This window comes from Plecotus auritus (genome assembly GCF_963455305.1).
Source record: "Plecotus auritus genome assembly, chromosome: 1".
NCBI classification, from domain to species: domain Eukaryota; kingdom Metazoa; phylum Chordata; class Mammalia; order Chiroptera; family Vespertilionidae; genus Plecotus; species Plecotus auritus.
This window is the reverse complement of record NC_137770.1, coordinates 246,309,870-246,327,263: the sequence shown is the minus strand read 5'-3', so window position 1 is coordinate 246,327,263 and position 17,394 is coordinate 246,309,870. Positions and strand designations below refer to the sequence as shown.

The following is a 17,394-nucleotide window of genomic DNA, read 5'->3' as shown; positions in this document are numbered from 1 at the left end:
TACTCGCATTTAAAGAAATGGTTTTAAATTGTGGTAAATACACAGAACCAAAATTTACCACCTTGACCATTGTTCAGTGTCCAGTCCAGTGGCCTTAGGCACATTCGCATTGCTGTGCAGCCGGCACACCGTCCTCTCCGGAACCTTCCATCTTCCCAGACTGAAACTGTCCCCACTAAACACTCCCTCCGCTCCCCGTTCTCCCAGGCCCTGCAGCCACTTGCACGGTGCCTGGTGGCGCCGCTGTCCCTGTGGGTCTGACTCCTTAGGGACCTCGCATCAGTGGAAGCACAGTGCTTGCCTGTGTGGCTGGCTTACCTGGCTCACCGCAATGCCCCCGGGGCCGCCCAGGCAGCAGGGGTCAGATCGCCTTCCTCTCTGAGGCCGAGCAATGGTCCCTTGTGCTGCGGACCGCATTCTGCCGTCATTCACCTGTGGAGGGACATCTGTGTTCACACCGGTGGCTGCTGTGGACAGTGCTGTGTGAGCCCGGGGCGCACAGGCTGAAGCCCGCCGGTGGCGTGTGCGTCATCGCGGTGAACGGCACCCTTGTTGACATACAGTTCTTTGCGTTTTGACCAACACTTAGTGGTGGGTCACCATCAGCACAGTCGAGACAGGGAACAGTTTTGACCCCAGGTGTCGCTGTGCTGCTCTGTCCCCCGCCCCCGCTCCTGGCAGCTGCGGGTCTGTGCTCTGTCCTCCCCAGCACGTCCTGTGCGTGGAGTCCACAGCGGAGCCTGTCAGTCTGGCTTCCTGGCTCAGCCTCAGGCACTGGGGAGCCCTGCGTGCAGGTGCTCAGGGTCTGAGCAGGAGGTCAGCACGGTGCAGCACGGCCGGCTCACCCGCACCCACGGGAGAGGGCTGGTTGCTGGCAGCTCGGCGCCCTGGGGGTGAAGCTGCTGTGGACACGTTTTCCTTCCTCCCGGTTAACACCTGGGAGCAGGGTGCTTGGCCACACGCCCGCTCACCAGCCTTGGTGGCGGCGCTCTGTCGTGCTGGTCTGGGCGTTTGGCCGTTTGAACAGCTGTGCAGCTGGCTTCACCGTGCACCTGCCCGTGACCAACAACGCTGACCAAGCCTAACGAGCTTCTTTGCCATCCAGGCATCCTCTTTGGTGAAACATCTGTTCACATCCTCGGCCCTATTTGCATTGAGTTGTTCGTTCTTCTGACTGACTGCTGAGAGCTCCTTAGAGCTGCCGAAGACAAGCCCCTTCCGATACGTGATTTCCTCCCCAGCGTGGGGGCTGGGCTGGGAGGGGTCTGTGGGGCAGGGAGTCTTCTCTGCCTGCCCCGGGACCGGCTCCCCGGAGCATCTGCCCACTGCCGCTGGAGTCAGACGCCGCCCCCTGCAGCCACACGGCAAGCCGGCCGCTGGGTCTTGGAAGCCAGGCCTCTGGACCGTGGGGATATGACAGGGGTCATGCCGGAGGCACGGCCTCGCTTTGCCGTGTGATTTTTCTACAGATGCGTCCGGGTGTAATTTTAGTCCTCCGGTGGGAGGCATTCTCTGTCGTCCACAGGCCACGTTATGTGTGACCACAGCCAGGAAACCTGTCTTTGAGGTTTGCCCGGGAGGAGACCAACGTACAGTCTCAGGCTCCTGCCTGGAGGCCCAGGCGCAGCTGACGCCGCGGCTTCTCCTCCCAGGGTCCCTGTGGGAGCGAGCGCGCCTCGCTGTGTGCGAGCGAATGCACCCCACCCAGCACTCTCCTGGGCTTTCTGAAAGCAGAGCAGCCTTCCATAGTTCGAAAAGGTGACGTTGGTTCAAGCACTTTTTTGCCTGTCGCGATACTTTGTACATTGCAGACACTCGATGAGTAGTTCCTGCAGGAAGTTAGTGGTTAAACTGAGGCTCCCGCGGCTCAGGGGGCTCCGGCGGCTCACGGGACCTTCTCTCCTCCCTTCCGCTCTGCGGCTCACTCTGGACTCTGTGCGCTGAGGGCTCAGTCAGGGTCCCTTCGTCCAGCCCTTCGTGACCCAGACTGATGGCTGGCTGCCGAGGACGCCCCGATGCACATAGCTCCTCTCCACGTGACCCTTCGATCGCGTGGCAGCGGTCCAGCCCCTGCGGTCCGAGCCACGGGGTGACTGAAGCTCCTGCTTCCGCGTTCAAGGCGAATGACATGCCCCCACGTGACGCGCCAGTGCACCGCGATTCTGGGTGATCTGTGACTATCCCGCTGGTGCCGCCGCGACCGAGCACAGGGACCGAGGTCTTGGCACTAGTCCCGGGGGGCTCCGCTTGTCCCGGCGAGCACGGCACCCGTGGAGGAGTTAACCGGTGCGGCTCATTGGTAACTCACTGAGTCAACGCCCCGCTGGTGTGAGCCAGGTCCCCAGAGGCCGGCCTAAGCGGGTGCTCAGTAAGTAAGATCGGGGGAAGGTAGATTGGCTGTGACTCACGCTGTGTTTCACTGTCTTTCCAACGCAAGGTCTGTAACTTCACATGCGTTCTTGTTGTCGTTATTCCTGACAGTCAAGAGGAAAAAAAGTTCCAAATCAGAGGGCAAGGGAACCGTTTCTAAAGTCACTGGGAAAAAAATCACCAAGATCATCGGTTTGGGGAAGAAAAAGCCGTCGACCGACGAGCAGACCTCCTCCGCTGAGGAGGACGTGCCGACCTGCGGTAAGACAGCCCCCTGGGCCGCCGGAGCCCCCTGAGCCCCCTGAGTCCCCTGAGCCCCCTGAGCCCCCTGAGCCCCCTGAGCCCCGTGAGCCCCCTGAGTCCCCTGAGTCCCCTGAGCTGCCTGAGCCCCCTGAGCCCCCTGAGTCCCCTGAGCCCCCTGAGCCCCCTGAGCCCCCTGAGCCCCCTGAGTCCCCTGAGCCCCCTGAGCCCCCTGAGCCCCCTGAGCCCCCTGAGCCCCGTGAGCCCCCTGAGTCCCCTGAGCTGCCTGAGCCCCCTGAGCCCCCTGAGCCCCCTGAGTCCCCTGAGCCCCCTGAGCCCCCTGAGCCCCCTGAGCCCCCTGAGCCCCGTGAGCCCCCTGAGTCCCCTGAGCCCCCTGAGCTGCCTGAGCCCCCTGAGCCCCCTGAGTCCCCTGAGCCCCCTGAGCCGCCGGAGCCCCCTGAGCCGCCGGAGCCCCCTGAGCCCCCTGAGTCCCCTGAGCCCCCTGAGCCGCCGGAGCCCCCTGAGCCGCCGGAGCCCCCTGAGCCCCCTGAGCCCCCTGAGCCCCCTGAGCCCCCTGAGTCCCCTGAGCCGTGGGAGCCCCCTGAGCCGCCGGAGCCCCCTGAGCCCCCTGAGCCCCCTGAGCCACGGGAGCCCACTGAGCCCCCTGAGCCCCCTGAGCCGTGGGAGCCCACTGAACCACCTGAGCCCCCTGAGCCGTGGGAGCCCCCTGAGCCCCCTGAGCCACGGGAGCCCACTGAGCCCCCTGAGCCACGGGAGCCCCCTGAGCCCCCTGAGCCCCCTGAGCCGCACGTGTCGTCCCCGAGTCGCGGCCCCTCGTTCTGGTCACGTGGGCCCTCGGGAGTCAGGTGGTGACGGATTGCGTGGGGAGGTGTTTTACGCTTTTACTGCTCATTAGCAGGAGACTGCAGGGTTTGACGTGAGCTCTGTGGCTCTTCACGTTTGACCCAGGAAGGTCTCCCGAATCCCTTTAAGCGTTTAAACCGAAAGCGTGCAGGGCTGTTGGCCTGTGAGGGACGGGTATGACATGGCCAGACATGAAGGCACTGTGATCGGCCGTTCCTCTCGTGAAAGTAATAGAGCCAGAGTTTCTCCTGCTGCTCCGTGTCCCAGACCAGTGCCCCCGTCTCACTGAGGGACCGTCTCCCGCATCATGTTTCACCCGTATTTTCTGAGCGGCTGCCGGGGGCCAGGACCGTGTTAACGTGTGTGCGGCAGCGACCGAGACAGCCCCTGCCCTCCCACTTCCCCGTCGGGGCTCTGCCACCTGCATCAGGGCCAGGTCCCTAGGACAGAGTCCCAGGTTGGCTGTCACTGTCCCTGGATGGTTCAGTGTTCATTTCCCCTGGCCAGATCCCAGCCTTCCCCGCTGGGAAGCTCCCCGCCTCAGGCCCCAGCCTCTCCCTCCAGGGCAGGGCGCTGGCCCAGGACCCTCAGGAGGTTCCCCAGCACATTCGGGTGCTCGAGAGCAGTGGTGTCTTCAGATCTCCCTACGTATGTCACGCTGGGCCCCAGGCCACTGTCATTTCTCAAGTGTCCAAAAAGTGGGCTCTCCACAAGGTTCAGGCGCAGCTGGGGCCGAAGCCACAGGCCAGCATTCGTGGTCCTCACGCCGTTGCTCGGACAGCCGGCCCTCGCAGCTGACAGTGGGCTTTAAAGTAGAGCTTTCTTCCTTATGAAGAACAAACGTATCAGACACGTGTCATGTACAAACAGTATTTCACAGAGTAAAGTCATAACGTAAGATCCGCAACGGGATTCAAAATGACAGCTCTTCACTGTCCCCGTGACGCCCTTCCTGTGTGTGTGCATTTGCATGCGACGCGGTGGGGGTCCATTCCGTGGGCGTACCTGCCCTGGTGTCCCTCGTGAGACCGAGCTGGTGCGTGGCCCGCGGCCCGGCCGCCTCTCCCGGAGCTGAGCCGCCCTGTCGCCGCAGGCCACCTGAACGTGCTCTCCAACAACCGCTGGCGGGAGCGCTGGTGCAGGGTCAAGGACAACAAGCTCATCCTGCACAAGGACCGGACCGACCTGAAGACCCACCTCGTGTCCATTCCCCTCCGAGGCTGCGAGGTGATCCCGGGGCTGGACTCCAGGCACCCCCTGACCTTCCGGCTGCTCCGCAACGGGCAGGAGGTGGCCGTGCTGGAGGTAGGACGGCCTTCCTTCCCGAAGCCGCTGCCCCGTCCGAGTCCCCGCCTTGCTGAGCTGACAGCACCTGCTGTGTCACGCCCTTTTCTCCCTCTCCCTCTGCCCGTGTGTCCGTCTCTGCTGTCCTCGCGGTGGCCCCTCCTGAGGGTCCTGGGCCAGCGCCCTGCGCCCGCTTCTGCTGAGCCCTGCAGTGAGCTTCGGCCCAGGCACCTCCTGGTCGCCCCCCTCCATGCCTCGCTTCAGTGTCTCCAGCAGAACGTCCTCACAGGGACGGCCTCCAGAGGGCGCTGTCCTCCCTCGTCCTGCGGGGCCTCTGGCGGCTCCAGGCAGTGAGTGTGCAGATGCTGTGGCCAGCGAGCTGCCGTGTGTGTGTGTGTGTGTGTGTGTGTGTGTGTGTGTGGGCACCGAGACCTGGGTTCCAGGAACCCTGGCTCCGTGCGCGGCTGACCCCGTGGCTGCCTTTCTGGAGCCGGCTTGCTGGGGAGGAAAGGCCGTTAAACAGCCGCAGCCGCCTCTTCCACCCCCCGCTTTGGCCCGGCGGGCTCCGTGCGCAGCTGACCCCATGGCTGCTTTGGTTAGGGCACTGTGGTTAGGGCACTGGTGAGATGTAGTTCAGATTGCACGTGAAGATCAGATTCAGGGTTGGGAGCATTTTACTAGTAAACGTCCTGAAAATCGGCACCCACCGCAGCCAGTGCCTGAGCCGTGGTGGGCCCCCCCCACCCCCCGCCCGTGAGCACAGCCGCAGGCAGGAAGCACCTGCTGATGCCTCGACGGGAGGGAAGGACATGGCATTGCGGCCCGGCCACGGGAGCCCGAGGCCCGCAGGGAGCGCGCCAGCCGCCGTCCTGGGGGCTGGGCCCGCGCGGGTGGTGCCGCTTCTCCGGGCCAGATTCTGTTGTCAGGCTAGCGAGGCTTTGTCAGCGGCTTCATCTGGCGGAGCTCTCACTAACAGTAAGCTCCACGTGGGCCCTGCACCCGAGGGCCCGTCCCCCAATAGCGGCAGGCACTGTAGGACCCAGGTTTCCCGTCCTGGGTCTCGTCATGACGCTTCACGGCTCGGCTGAACGCAGAGCGGGTCCCGCGGCTCGGCAGCCCTCCCCTTCCTCCGCCACGAGCTTGGGGTCCCGCGCCGTCCCGTCTGGGTGGGCTCTGTGCCGACACCCTGAACCCGCTGCAACTCTTCACTCATCAAGTGACGCGCGCTTCCCCTCACCGCACAGGCGGCGTCCTCGGAAGACATGGGCCGGTGGATCGGAGTCCTGCTGGCGGAGACGGGATCCTCCACAGACCCCGGCGCGCTGCACTACGACTACATCGACGTGGAGATGTCGGCCAGCATCATCCAGACAGCCAAGCAGACCTTCTGGTAAGGCCAGGGCGCCGGGTCGGGTACGGTGTTCCCCTTCACGGGTGTGTCAGGGAAACGGCGAAGACGCTGCCTTCGCATCGTGTTCACCCAGACGTTGGTGAGAGCCTCGTCCTTCTAACCCTTGCGCTTTCTCAGAGCAGGGCTGGCAGGCTCTTCCCGTGAAAAGCAAGCTAGTCACTGTTCTGGCTTGTGTGCTGTTCGTATCCACTGAGCTCTGCAGAGGCAGCCACTGAGAGGCATGACGAGTGGGCGTGGCCGTTTCAATAAAACTTTATTTGCGGGCACAGGCAGTGGGCCGGATGTGGCCTGTGGGCTGTACTTTGCTGACCCCTGCGGGGGGGACAATCTACAAATCAGAAGTGATTGTGCATGTTGCTGTAGTGAGGACTGTCTTTGAAGCCGTTAATCACGTACCTTTACGATTTAAATTGTGATTTTTTTAAAAAGGCTGTTGCATGCACGAATGTTCTTTGAGCCATGAATATTTTGAACATATTGATGCAAAGACAATTACAGCTGCAGTTCTCAAAGCACAGCCCACAGGCCCCCGGGTGCAGGCCCTCGCAGGCGTCCGGAGGGTGCCGTCTTGCTGTCGCGCCATTGGCATCAGAGGTGCAGACGCAGCGGGGCCCCGGCCGAGCCGCCCTGCTGTCGTGGCCCGGCACCGCCACGTTGCAGAGGAAGGAAAGCTGGACTGCTGGGGCGTCTCTGGTGAAGCACTAGGGTTACTTTCCCTGTAAAAGCCTATGGCACTGGCCGCTTGGCCGGGACGCTCTGGGGCTCAGGGACCATACCTTGGTCCGCAGTAGGCGCCAGGCGCCTCGTCCCGCAGCGGGCGAAGCAGCCCGGACCGTGGAGCCAGCCCGGTCCAGCGTTGCCCGGCAATCTCCAGCAGTGCGAGAGGTTTCCCCGGCTCACAGCGCTGATCCTCCCTCGGTCCCTCCGTGTGACAGTCAGGACCTTGTCAAGGACGCACCGTCCTGTTTCCCCTCGTTGCTCCCTATAACAGCAGCCCACCTGGTTGGCAGAGTGCAGGTACATCGAGTGAGTCTCCTAACCCCTCGTCACTGAAGCTCACCTCACCGAACGTGGCTTTCTAAGAAATGGGAGGTCGGAGGGTGGGTTTCGCCAAGTCGCACCTAGCGTGAAGGGAAGGGTTTCTGGCGGTTCGGGGTGGTGTGGACGTGGTCAGTCCTCGGCCCACACGTGCCCGCCGTGCCGTCGGGGAGGGGGCCCACCTTGGGGAAGCCCTGAGCACGCGTGCTCCCCGGGAGCAAGAGCACAGCTGGGCTCCGCGTGCTCAGTGGGGGCCGCTCACCTATGCCGAGCGGGGGGCCCCCCTGGAGGGGAATGCGGGTGCAGCCCTGATAATGAGGTGAGGAGCTCATGGCTGCAGAAACCTTCGCTACGTTGACCCCTGCGTAGATGTCCGCTGGCAGCAAAGTTCGATTTTACCTTGTGGGTTTCCACGTTCTCGGAAACATGGGAGAAGAGACTTAACAAGGAAACAGTGTCCGAACCCTGGAACAGGCAGCTGCCAGGGTCAGGAAGGCTCCCAGGTGAAGCACTGTTTCCCTGTGCGCACTGGCAGCCAGGAGCGGCTCTTCCCAGGTCGCAGGGACGGGTCTGAGGGCGGCCGTGTGGGGTCTCGGTGTGGCCCGGCTGCTGAGACAGGTCCCGAGGCCTGCGGGAAGGAGGGCCGTGGGTACGTGCTGCAGGGCGGGTTCTGCAGTTCTCTCCTGGGCCCTCCCGAGCCCTGCTGGTGGGGCTCCGGGGAAGCTGTGACGGTGACGGTGACAGTGACGACGAGGACGATGGAAAGCACGGTCGGTATGGACAGGGGGACAGGAAGCTGACAGGAAGCTGCTTCTCATCTGAATCGCTGGGACATTTGTGAAAACTAGAGGCCCAGTGCACAAAATTCGTGCAAGGGGCTCTGCCCTCGCAGCCCCAGCTTGCCCCGGCCCTCACAGCCCCGGCTTCATCCGGACAGTCGTCCGGAGGTTATCTGGATGGTCGTTCTGCTGTTCGGTCTAATTAGCATATTAGCTCTTTATTAGATAGGATGTGTTCTCCTAAAACATGGATGAACCTGAGGACATTACGCTCAGTGAGATGGGCCAGACACCAGAGGACAGAGACTGTGATGCATCTGCAGGAGGTCCCGTAGAGACAAGTTTATCGGACAGAAAGTAGAGGGGAGTCCCGGGGCCGGGCGAGGGAGGGAGTACTTTAATGGGGACCGGTGTCAGTGGGAGGATGGAAAGTTCTGGAGATGACGACAGTGTGAGTGGCCTAATGGCCTGGCCTGGGCACCGGGCAGTGGTGAGGCGAGGAACTTCAGTGTCGGGTGGATTTTCCCACAGAATGCGTTTCCTGTGAGTGACCCGTGATTTGGGTTCAGCACGTGGCGCGTGGCCTCTGGTCTCACTCCTGCTTTTCAGGGTGGCTGCCGTGCTGAAGCAGGAGGGGCGCCGGCGGAAGACAGCACCAGTGCCGAGCCGGCCCGTCCCCGTCAGGGCTGCTGGCTGGTTGGGCCCAGGCCGCTCTGTGAGAGGCGGGCGGATGTGGCGAAGGCCGCCTCCAGCCGGGACGTCCTGAGTGTCTGTGACGTCTCAGTCTCACGTCCCGGAGTCAGGTGCCCCCGGGTCCCTCCCATGCGGGTCAGCTTCTGTCCTGGCCCTCGTGGTCCCCGCTCCTCCCTGGCATCTGTGCCCGGGGCAGTGCTAGGCACAGCGCCAAGAGCCGGAGACACACCGGGCAGGCAGATCGTGTGGCGTGCTGCTTGTGGGGTCGGCGCGGAAAGGACTGGCCGTGGGCGCAGCTCTTCACTCGTCCCCGTTACTCCTCTCACGACCACGTGTGGTGGTGCCTTACCCCACATACCCCCCAACGAGTCATTTAAACGAGAAAACTTCAGAGAGATGTTTTTAAACAAATCAGAAAACCCGGTCATTGCAAAACCATCCTGGGCATGCTTTATGTACCCTAAGTGTAGAGTGGTCCTGTACATTTATTTGTCAGAAAAAGCAAGAGGAGCTATTTTATAAATTAGAGAGCCGGTGCACTGGGCCTCGCGGGCATGCACAGCCGCCTGCGCCCAGCAGAGGGCAGTAGCTCCCTGGGAAAGCCTCCTGCCCACTGGCCCAGGCTCCCAGCCCTGAGCCCTGCCCGCCCCTATGAGAGCCCTGGGCCGCCCCGACTGCCTCCTGCCTCCTCTCCCCTCCATCCAGGACCACAGGACTGGGAGCTCCTCGGGGAAATAACGTGGGAGACAAAGTCCTTTAAAATCGCCAGCCTGTTGCGTTAACCCGCCAGGAGAGAGTGCTCACAGGCTGTTTCCTCCCAGGCAAGCGTCACTTCACTGTGACCCTCTCTTCTCACTCAGCGCCTCTGCGAGCCGCTCCGGGCCGCTGTCCCCGGGGCCGCTGCCCGCCGCGGAGTGCGGACGAGCAGAGTTGGCCGTGCGGCTGGCCGGCCTTCGGGTGGGGCCAGCAGCCAGTGAGCGCGTAGTCCCGTGTTCCGCAGTGATCGGTGACAGGAGAGGGGCCAGGAGGACAGTGTGCGGAGGGGAGGGTGGTGTATGTGGGTGCTCGGGGGCTCTTCAGGAAGGGAGGGGCTCTGGAGAGGGTTCCAGGCAGAGGGTCAGGCCCTGAGGCGGGCGGCCCTTGTGAGAGCAGCGTCAGGGCGCCGGCTGGGACTTTCGGGGACAGGAAGTGGCGCCCAGAGCCCCCGGCCACCGCAGCAGCTTCGGGTGTTCTCTGAGCAGAGGAGGGACCCCTGGTCAGGGCTCCCAGGCAGCCTGGCCGGGGCAGAGTGGAGGGCGCTGTCCGGGGCGGTGACGCCGCGTGGGCACTGCCAACTCGAGGAACGCTGCGGAATGAAACTCTGAAGAGCCCGGGCGCACGCGCTCGCCCGGAAAGGGCCGGATGGGAAAGACTTGGGCTTTCAGGCGGACGGCCCCTGACGGAGGCGTGTTCAATCTTCAGGCAGCCACTGCCGGTACCCACATGAAGGGCCAAGGCTGTGTCCCAATAAAACTTCATTTACAAACACAGTCAGTGGGCCAGAGAGCCTTTAGACCACTGACGGTAAGAATGGTGTACCCAGCATGCACTGTGACCGGCCCTGGCAGTCCTGCAGGGCGGTGTCGCATGCACTGTGACCACGGTCCTGCAGGGCGGTGTCGCGCTCACTGTGACTGTCCCTGGCACGGTCCTGCAGGGCGGTGTCGCACACACTGTGACCCTCCCTGGCACGGTCCTGCAGGGCGGTGTCGCACACACTGTGACTGTCCCTGGCACGGTCCTGCAGGGCGGTGTCGCACACACTGTGACTGTCCCTGGCACGGTCCTGCAGGGCGGTGTCGCACACACTGTGACTGTCCCTGGCACGGTCCTGCAGGGCGGTGTCGCACACACTGTGACTGTCCCTGGCACGGTCCTGCAGGGCGGTGTCGCACACACTGTGACCGTCCCAGGCACGGTCCTGCAGGCGTGCTGCCCTCGTGTTCTCCAGGTGGGGCGTGCGGCTGTGGCTCCGGTGCCTCCCGGTACTGAGGGTCCCCCACAACCTCTGACAGCCGAGCATCAGGTTAGGGCTCAGGCCAGACTCGCGGCCCGGCGGGAGGAGTTACCTCACGTCCTGTCTTTCAGCTTCATGAACAGACGTGTCGTCTCCACCAACCCCTACCTCGGGGGCACCCCCAACGGCTATGCCCACCCCAGCGGGACGGCGCTGCACTACGACGACGCCCCCTGTGTGAACGGCTCGGTGAGTGCGCAGCCCCAGGGAGGGTCGCTGTCGGACATGGGCTGCGGCAGGACCCCTGGCTCCGCCCAACGTCGTGACGGCTCCATCCCATCGCCCGTCCTGTTTCTGACTAGCGGTCCCTCTTAATCTGCATGTGGACACTAGGCATTTGGCACCGTAGGCAGTTTCTCCTGCAGTGTTCCACGTCACCGTCAGTAGGCTCAACACTGAGGAGAACGTGTTAGAGTGCAAGCCTTGGGGGAGTCACACTGGGGTGACCGTCAGGTACCAGGGAGTTGTCATTTCCCGGGGGGTACAAGCTGAGCAAGCTCCATAGAAGGCAAATTCTATGGGAGGGAGGGAGGGAGGAGAGAGGGAGGGAGGGAGGGAGGGAGGGAGAGAAGGTGGCAGAGAGGGAGGGAGACAGGGAGGGAGGGAGGGAGGCAGGGAAGGAAGCAGGGAGGGAGGGAGACAGGGAGGGAAGGAGGGAGGGAGGCAGGCAGGGAGGCAGGGAGGGAGGGAGGGAGGGAGGGAGGGAAGGAAGCAGGGAGGGAGGGAGACAGGGAGGGAAGGAGGCAGGGAGGCAGGGAGGGAGGGAGGGAGGGAGGGAGGCAGGGAAGGAGGCAGGGAGGCAGGGAGGAAAGGAGGCAGGGAGGGAGAGAGACAGGGAGGGAGAGAGACAGGGAGGGAGGGAGGGAGGCAGGGAGGGAAGGAGGGAGGCAGGGAAGGAGGGAGGGAGGGAGGCAGGGAGGCAGGGAGGGAAGGAGGCAGGGAGGGAGAGAGACTGGGAGGGAGGGAGGCAGGGAGGGAGAGAGACAGGGAAGGAGGGAGGCAGGGAAGGAGGGAGGGAGGGAGGCAGGGAGGCAGGGAAGGAGGGAGGGAGGGAGGCAGGGAGGCAGGCAGGGAAGGAGGGAAGGGGAGGAAATGTTGCCATAGACGCTGGCCATGCTGCAGGCTCAGGCCCTCTCCCCCGGGGCCTTGGGGAGCAGGCCGGTGCCTGCTGCTGAGCAGGTGCTGTGTGGCTGAGGGGCTTTTCGAGGCCTCGTCAGTGTTGTCTCTCACGTGTAAGGAGCAGAACTCTTCAATAAGCGTTGGTTGGCGTGTCCGCACATTACTCCCGTTTATGGACACCCGGGCCGGCTCTGTGCCGTCCTGCCACTTGTCTCCAGTCCTGAGCGGGTCCGTTGGCACCGTGTGAGCGTGGGCCTTAGAGGCGGGCACAGGGTGTGTATGGATATTTTTCAGCCCTGCCGGGACCTGAGATTTTTTCTTACCCACTCATTTCTCAGTATTTGAAGGGTGTTATCTCAGCTCCCTGCTACCCATCCCCATCAAACCCACATCGGCTGAGGCCGGACCCGGAGCCCACTGCCTTCCTAGGGCAGGGCGGGGTCAAGGACGCCAGCACTCAGGAGCACAGCAGGTCCTGGGGTTCCGTGGGCGGTCCGCTCCTACGGCGACGTAACGCGATTTTCGCCGTCAGTCGGAACCCACCTCCATGAGCTCCTGTGTCACTCACATGGCGCACAGACAGCAGTAATGACGTGACACAGTAAAGAAATTAAAAGAGAGAGAACAGTTCCTGACCTTTACCTGTGGCAAATAAATAACAAAAAACATAAAGCGCCTACGTACAGACGTCGAGATGACGGAACTTTTTTATAAATAAATGGGAGATGGCGACGTGACCACGAAACGACATATGTCGAGTCCGCCGTGACCCGAGGACTGCCTGTATAAGCAACTAAAAATCGGGTTACGAGCCATGGCCCTTCTCCCTCAGCCCCTCCCCCATCGGGCTGCTGGGACCCTGCCCAGCAGTCTGTCCCCGAGCAGTCTGTCCCTCCTTACTGGATTCTCACATATCTCCCCCCTTCCTCCCCCAGTCCCCTGTCACCCCTCCCTCCCTTCCTGTCATCTTCCCTCCCTCCCCCCCTTCCCATCCTCTGTGTCCAGCTCTGTGCTGGGCTGAGCACTAAACAGATGAGATGCTGCCGTTGTCCTTAAAGGGCCTCCAGGCCAGTGGGTGAGAAAGGGGTGGAGTGGGGACCTGGGCCGGGCAGGGCCTGTTCAAGGGCAGATGGAGGTGAATACTAGGGTCCGTGGTGGTCATGGGTGAGGGTGTGAGGGAGCCTCTCGGACACCCCAGCGGGGCTGCAGGGTCCACTGGCTGGGGTCCTGCCTGAGGCTGGCGGGGGGAGGGTCCAAGGGGGGAGCCACGTCCTGTCCCACAGTGAGAAAGCATCGTGTCCAGCCAGTCTCCTCCTCCATCCCATTCCCGCCACCACCTTTACTCCCGTGCCAGCAGCCGGCACCCCGGGGAGAGGCTGTGCGACCCACCACCTGGGAAAGCCCCGGGCAGCCCCTGCGGAGCAGCTGCGGGGCCGGGGGGGGGGCGGGGGGCGGTCCTGAGCCTGGTCCAGGTCACCGCGTTTTCAAGGTGGGCCCTGCTCTCTGCTGCACGCGCTCGGGCAGCCACCATTCTCTTCTGACAGCGCCTGGGCCCTGTCCGCACCACCCCCACCCCAGAGGGTGAGCGGTCTGTGCCTCCAGCCCTGGTCTCAGGCAGCTGTTGAGAAAGGAAACCCACACCTCCTCTAAGTCTCTCTCCAAGGCCCTTCCCCCTTCCCAGCCCACACCTTCCACTGGGCGTGAGGGTGAGGAGGTGGGGAACCACAGGCACCCCCCAGCCTGTCCCAGTGTCCTGGTCGAGGTGCGCTCAGGCCCGCAGGGACGAGGTTGCTCCAGGGCACCCGCAGCCCCTCCCTCTGGGCACCTGCTCTCCGAGGATGTTCGGGAGGCTGTGCGGGAGGCTGTGCGGGAGGCATCGTCCTGGGCCCCTGTGGGCAGGAGCTGGACCGTCCCCTGCGCAGTCCTGGCGCTGGGGCTCTCCACCGACGTCCCGGCAGCGCCCTGCCCGGCCCCCTGCGCGCTGGGCCCTGGGACCAGCCGGCTCCGGGGAGGGCTGCTCTCCTCTTTATCAAGTTCGCACTTTTGACCCCAAACCGCGCTTGTCAGCGGTTCATTTTCAGTAACTCTCAGCCATTCGGGGTCCCCTGGGGCCCAGCGCAGGCGTTCGTGAGTCTCAGGAAGGGTCTCTGACGCACACGCACACGGGGAGCACACCCACTTTTAACCTAGAAACTTGTGTGAGTTTCTAAGTCTCCGTGTGACTCAGTCCCTTGGTATTTTAGGAAGATACAGTCTAGTCTAGACCCCGTAATAGCCCCGGACACATGCGCGCCTGTCGTTGTGAGGCGCTCACGTCCGCGTTTATCTGCACGTCCCCCTATTTTTAGCTCGTAGCTGGGTCCCAGCATCACCAAAATAGACGCGCTGCAGCGCCGGGAGGAGGGAGAACACGCGTGCTGCGAGGTCTGGGCCTTCTCCTGTCTTTATAACACAGGCTGTCACTCCCGCTGGCCGGCGGAAGCGGGAAGGGCCGTAGCCGGTGGAATGAGCGCCATCCAGGAGCTAACTTCCTCCCTTTCTGGAAATGCAGAGCGGTTCCCGGAGACCTTAAAGCTTAAAGGCTCCGCGAGGTGCCGAGTTCTGGGATGAATGCATCTTCGGTGTCCCTGTTCCCCGATGGCCGGAGCGATCTCAGTCCTTTGGGGAGAGGTTTGGGTCACCATAGCGCCATTCGTCAGTTCCCCTGGGAAGCGCCTGTTTTCTGTGATGATTGGATCCCTTTTCAAGGCTGTTGTGGTCGCGGCACTTTAATCAGCCCGGCGAGTGGGGGCAGGGTGCAGGCGGACAGCCCCTTAAACCGTCCCGTCCCCGATGCACTGGCTCCGGGTCCTGAAGACTGCCCCTCGGTTACCCCGGGGGCGGGGCGGGGCACAGAGGCAGCACCTGTGAGCTCTGCCTCCCTTTCCTCCTGCTTCCTGAGGTCCCGTGAGAGCCAGAGGGGGCGGGATCTGTAAAGCACTCGGACAGGCTAGAACCCCGCGATCCCCGTACAGTAAACGCAGAGCCCACACCCCAGCCCCAGCCCCGTGTCCCCATCCACATTCCTTCCCCGCAGGCATGTGGCTCTGCTTTTTGAATCTGGGGACTCCCGAAATCTAAAGAAATCTAAAGAAATGTCAAATCAGCGCCCTTTTTTTTCTGCTTTACCGGACAGAACAAAAACGTCCTAAGCCAACGACTCTGGGGCGGTTTAAGGAAAGGAGCAGGCTGTCCTTAAGTCCCAGAAGCTGGGCAGGTCTCGCGGATCAGCTCGCCTGCAGAACGTGTGCTTCGTAGCCGCGGGCACGGGGTGTGGGTGCTGACACCGTGCTAACGCCGTGTCCCGTGCTAACGCTGCGTCCGTGCTACACCGTGTCCCATGCTAACACCGTGTCCTGCGCTAACACCACGTCCCGCACTAACGCCGCGTCCGTGCTACACCATGTCCCATGCTAACGCCGTGTCCCGCGCTAATGCTGCATCCGTACTACACCGTGTCCCATGCTAACGCCGTGTCCCGCGCTAATGCTGCATCCGTACTACACCATGTCCCATGCTAACACCGTGTCCCGTGCTAACGCTGCATCCGTACTACACCGTGTCCCATGCTAACGCCGTGTCCCGCGCTAACGCCGCGTCCGCGCTAACGTCTGCTCTGCTTGTGGCCGAGGCACTAACCGCGCAGCTGTGTGTGTTGCAGTGGGACCCCGACGGAGGCCCGGGAGGAGCGGCGCTGTACGATAACGCGGCCCTGTACGATAACTTGCCGTCGCCGGAAATCTTTGCGCGCTACCCGCCTGCTGACAGGAAGGCTGCTAGGCCGCCTGCCGACACCCTGCCCTGTAACCATTACAAGCAGCCCACGTCCTGCGGGCTGCCTTCCGCCCCGTCTGTCACTAACACCTCTTCTGTGGGGAGGGCGTCTCTTGGGCTCGGCTCCCAGGTACAGCATCGCGTTCTCTCCTCCTCTAGAACCCTCTCTAGTCACAGCCCTCCTGCCGGGTCTGGCCACGGTGCCCACTTGTAGTAAGCGAGACCACCTGGGGAAAGCAGGCTGCAGGGGGGCTGCCTTCGTATCCCCACTTCTCCCCGCCCTCCCCCCCCCGCCCCGCCCCAGTCCCTGCACACCTGGCCCTTTCCGGTCCTGGGACATTCCCCGGGGAATTTTGCTAAGGCAGAGCTTTAAGAAAGCACAGGGACCGTAAAGCTTTGCAGAAGATTCTTGGGCTGCACGTGTTTTAATGTTTCCATTAAACCTCGGCGCAGGTGGACCCCTGGTCCTTGCACGGGAGGTAGGCCCGTTCAGGACACCGCGGTGTTTTTCCCAAGTGGGTGTAAAAGGGCGCTCCCTGAAACCACGTAGATGGAAAGGATTTGGGAGCATCAGTGACTAAATGGTCAGTACATAGCCTTTTCGTCAGACTGTGTCCCACCTCTCCCTGCAGCAAACGGTAACATTTCACTATAGATACTGATGTGTTTTCATGCTTTTTCGGCCTGAGACTTTTACACTTGGCACACAGCCCTGCGCCCCTGTGTGCGAGCGCTCCCCAGAGCAGATGGGCACGGGAGAGGTGGCTCCTTTGCCCCGTGTGGGGGGAATCTTTACAGAGTGATGAGCGCCAGGGAAGCCATTAGATTTCAGATCGGGATGGCCCTCAGAAGTCCTCCCAGCCGAGGTTCTCGCCAGAATCACGGCGCAGCTTTTGTTTGCTTCTGATTTAAAAAAAAATAATAATTTTTTATTGATTTTCAGAGAGAAAGATAGAGGGAGGGAGAAACATTGATTGGTTGCCCCCTGCATGCCCCCTACTGGGGATCGGGCCCACAGCCTGGGCATGTGCCCTGACCGGGAATCAATTCAGTGACCTCTTGGTTCATGGGTCAGCACTCAACCACTGAGCCACACCAGCCGGCTGTTTGCTTCTCATTTTTTTAAAAAAATATATTTTATTGATTTGTTACAGAGAGAAAGGAAGAGGGGTAGAGAGTTAGAAACATCGATGAGAGAGAAACATCAATCAGCTGCCTCTTGCACACCTCCTACTGGGGATGTGCCCGCAACCAAGGTATATGCCCTTGACTGGAATGAAACCTGGGACCCTTCAGTCCGCAGGCCGACGCTCTATCCACTGAGCCAGACCGGTCAGGGCTGCTTCTCATTTTTGATGACAGTTGCTCAGAGTCTGTCCAGTGAGCCTGAAGGCCGGACGCGGGAGCCAGTGGCTCTGGCCTCGTTGATTATGGCGGTCCGACGTCCGGTGGTTACTAAGTGGGGGCTCAGGGGTCGTGGCTCACTCAGCAGCTGAGTGACGGAGCTGAATTTAGGCCCCGGCCCACGGCACGGAGGCTGGGCATGACCTCGGAGTGTGGGCCTGGACACCCACAGCTCACCCTCCCGCCAGCTGCACTCACTGCACACAGAACCGTCCATCGCTGAGTAACATACACTTGCTGGCCTGCAGCCATCCAAGAAGAAGCGATGCTATGGGGTTTTTAAAACCTGTGGCTGGTCAAATGCAGTTTAAGCTGTTTCTACG

The 17,394-nt window shown here is 62.3% G+C and overlaps 1 protein-coding gene across 3 annotated transcripts in view; it reads left to right on the top strand.

Moving 5' to 3' along the window:
- The window catches only part of AFAP1 (actin filament associated protein 1), an 85,421-nt gene that overhangs the window by 58,281 nt on the left and 9,746 nt on the right, over nt 1–17,394 (top strand). For 2 of the 3 annotated variants that reach the window (XM_080685705.1, XM_080685706.1), the window contains 5 exons: nt 2,482–2,631; nt 4,568–4,779; nt 6,003–6,148; nt 10,807–10,924; nt 15,555–15,797. In XM_080685705.1, the coding sequence (XP_080541831.1) occupies nt 2,482–2,631; nt 4,568–4,779; nt 6,003–6,148; nt 10,807–10,924; nt 15,555–15,797 (869 nt within the window). The remainder of the gene's footprint in view (nt 1–2,481; nt 2,632–4,567; nt 4,780–6,002; nt 6,149–10,806; nt 10,925–15,554; nt 15,798–17,394) is intronic. The other variant, XM_080685707.1, reaches the window with a different exon arrangement.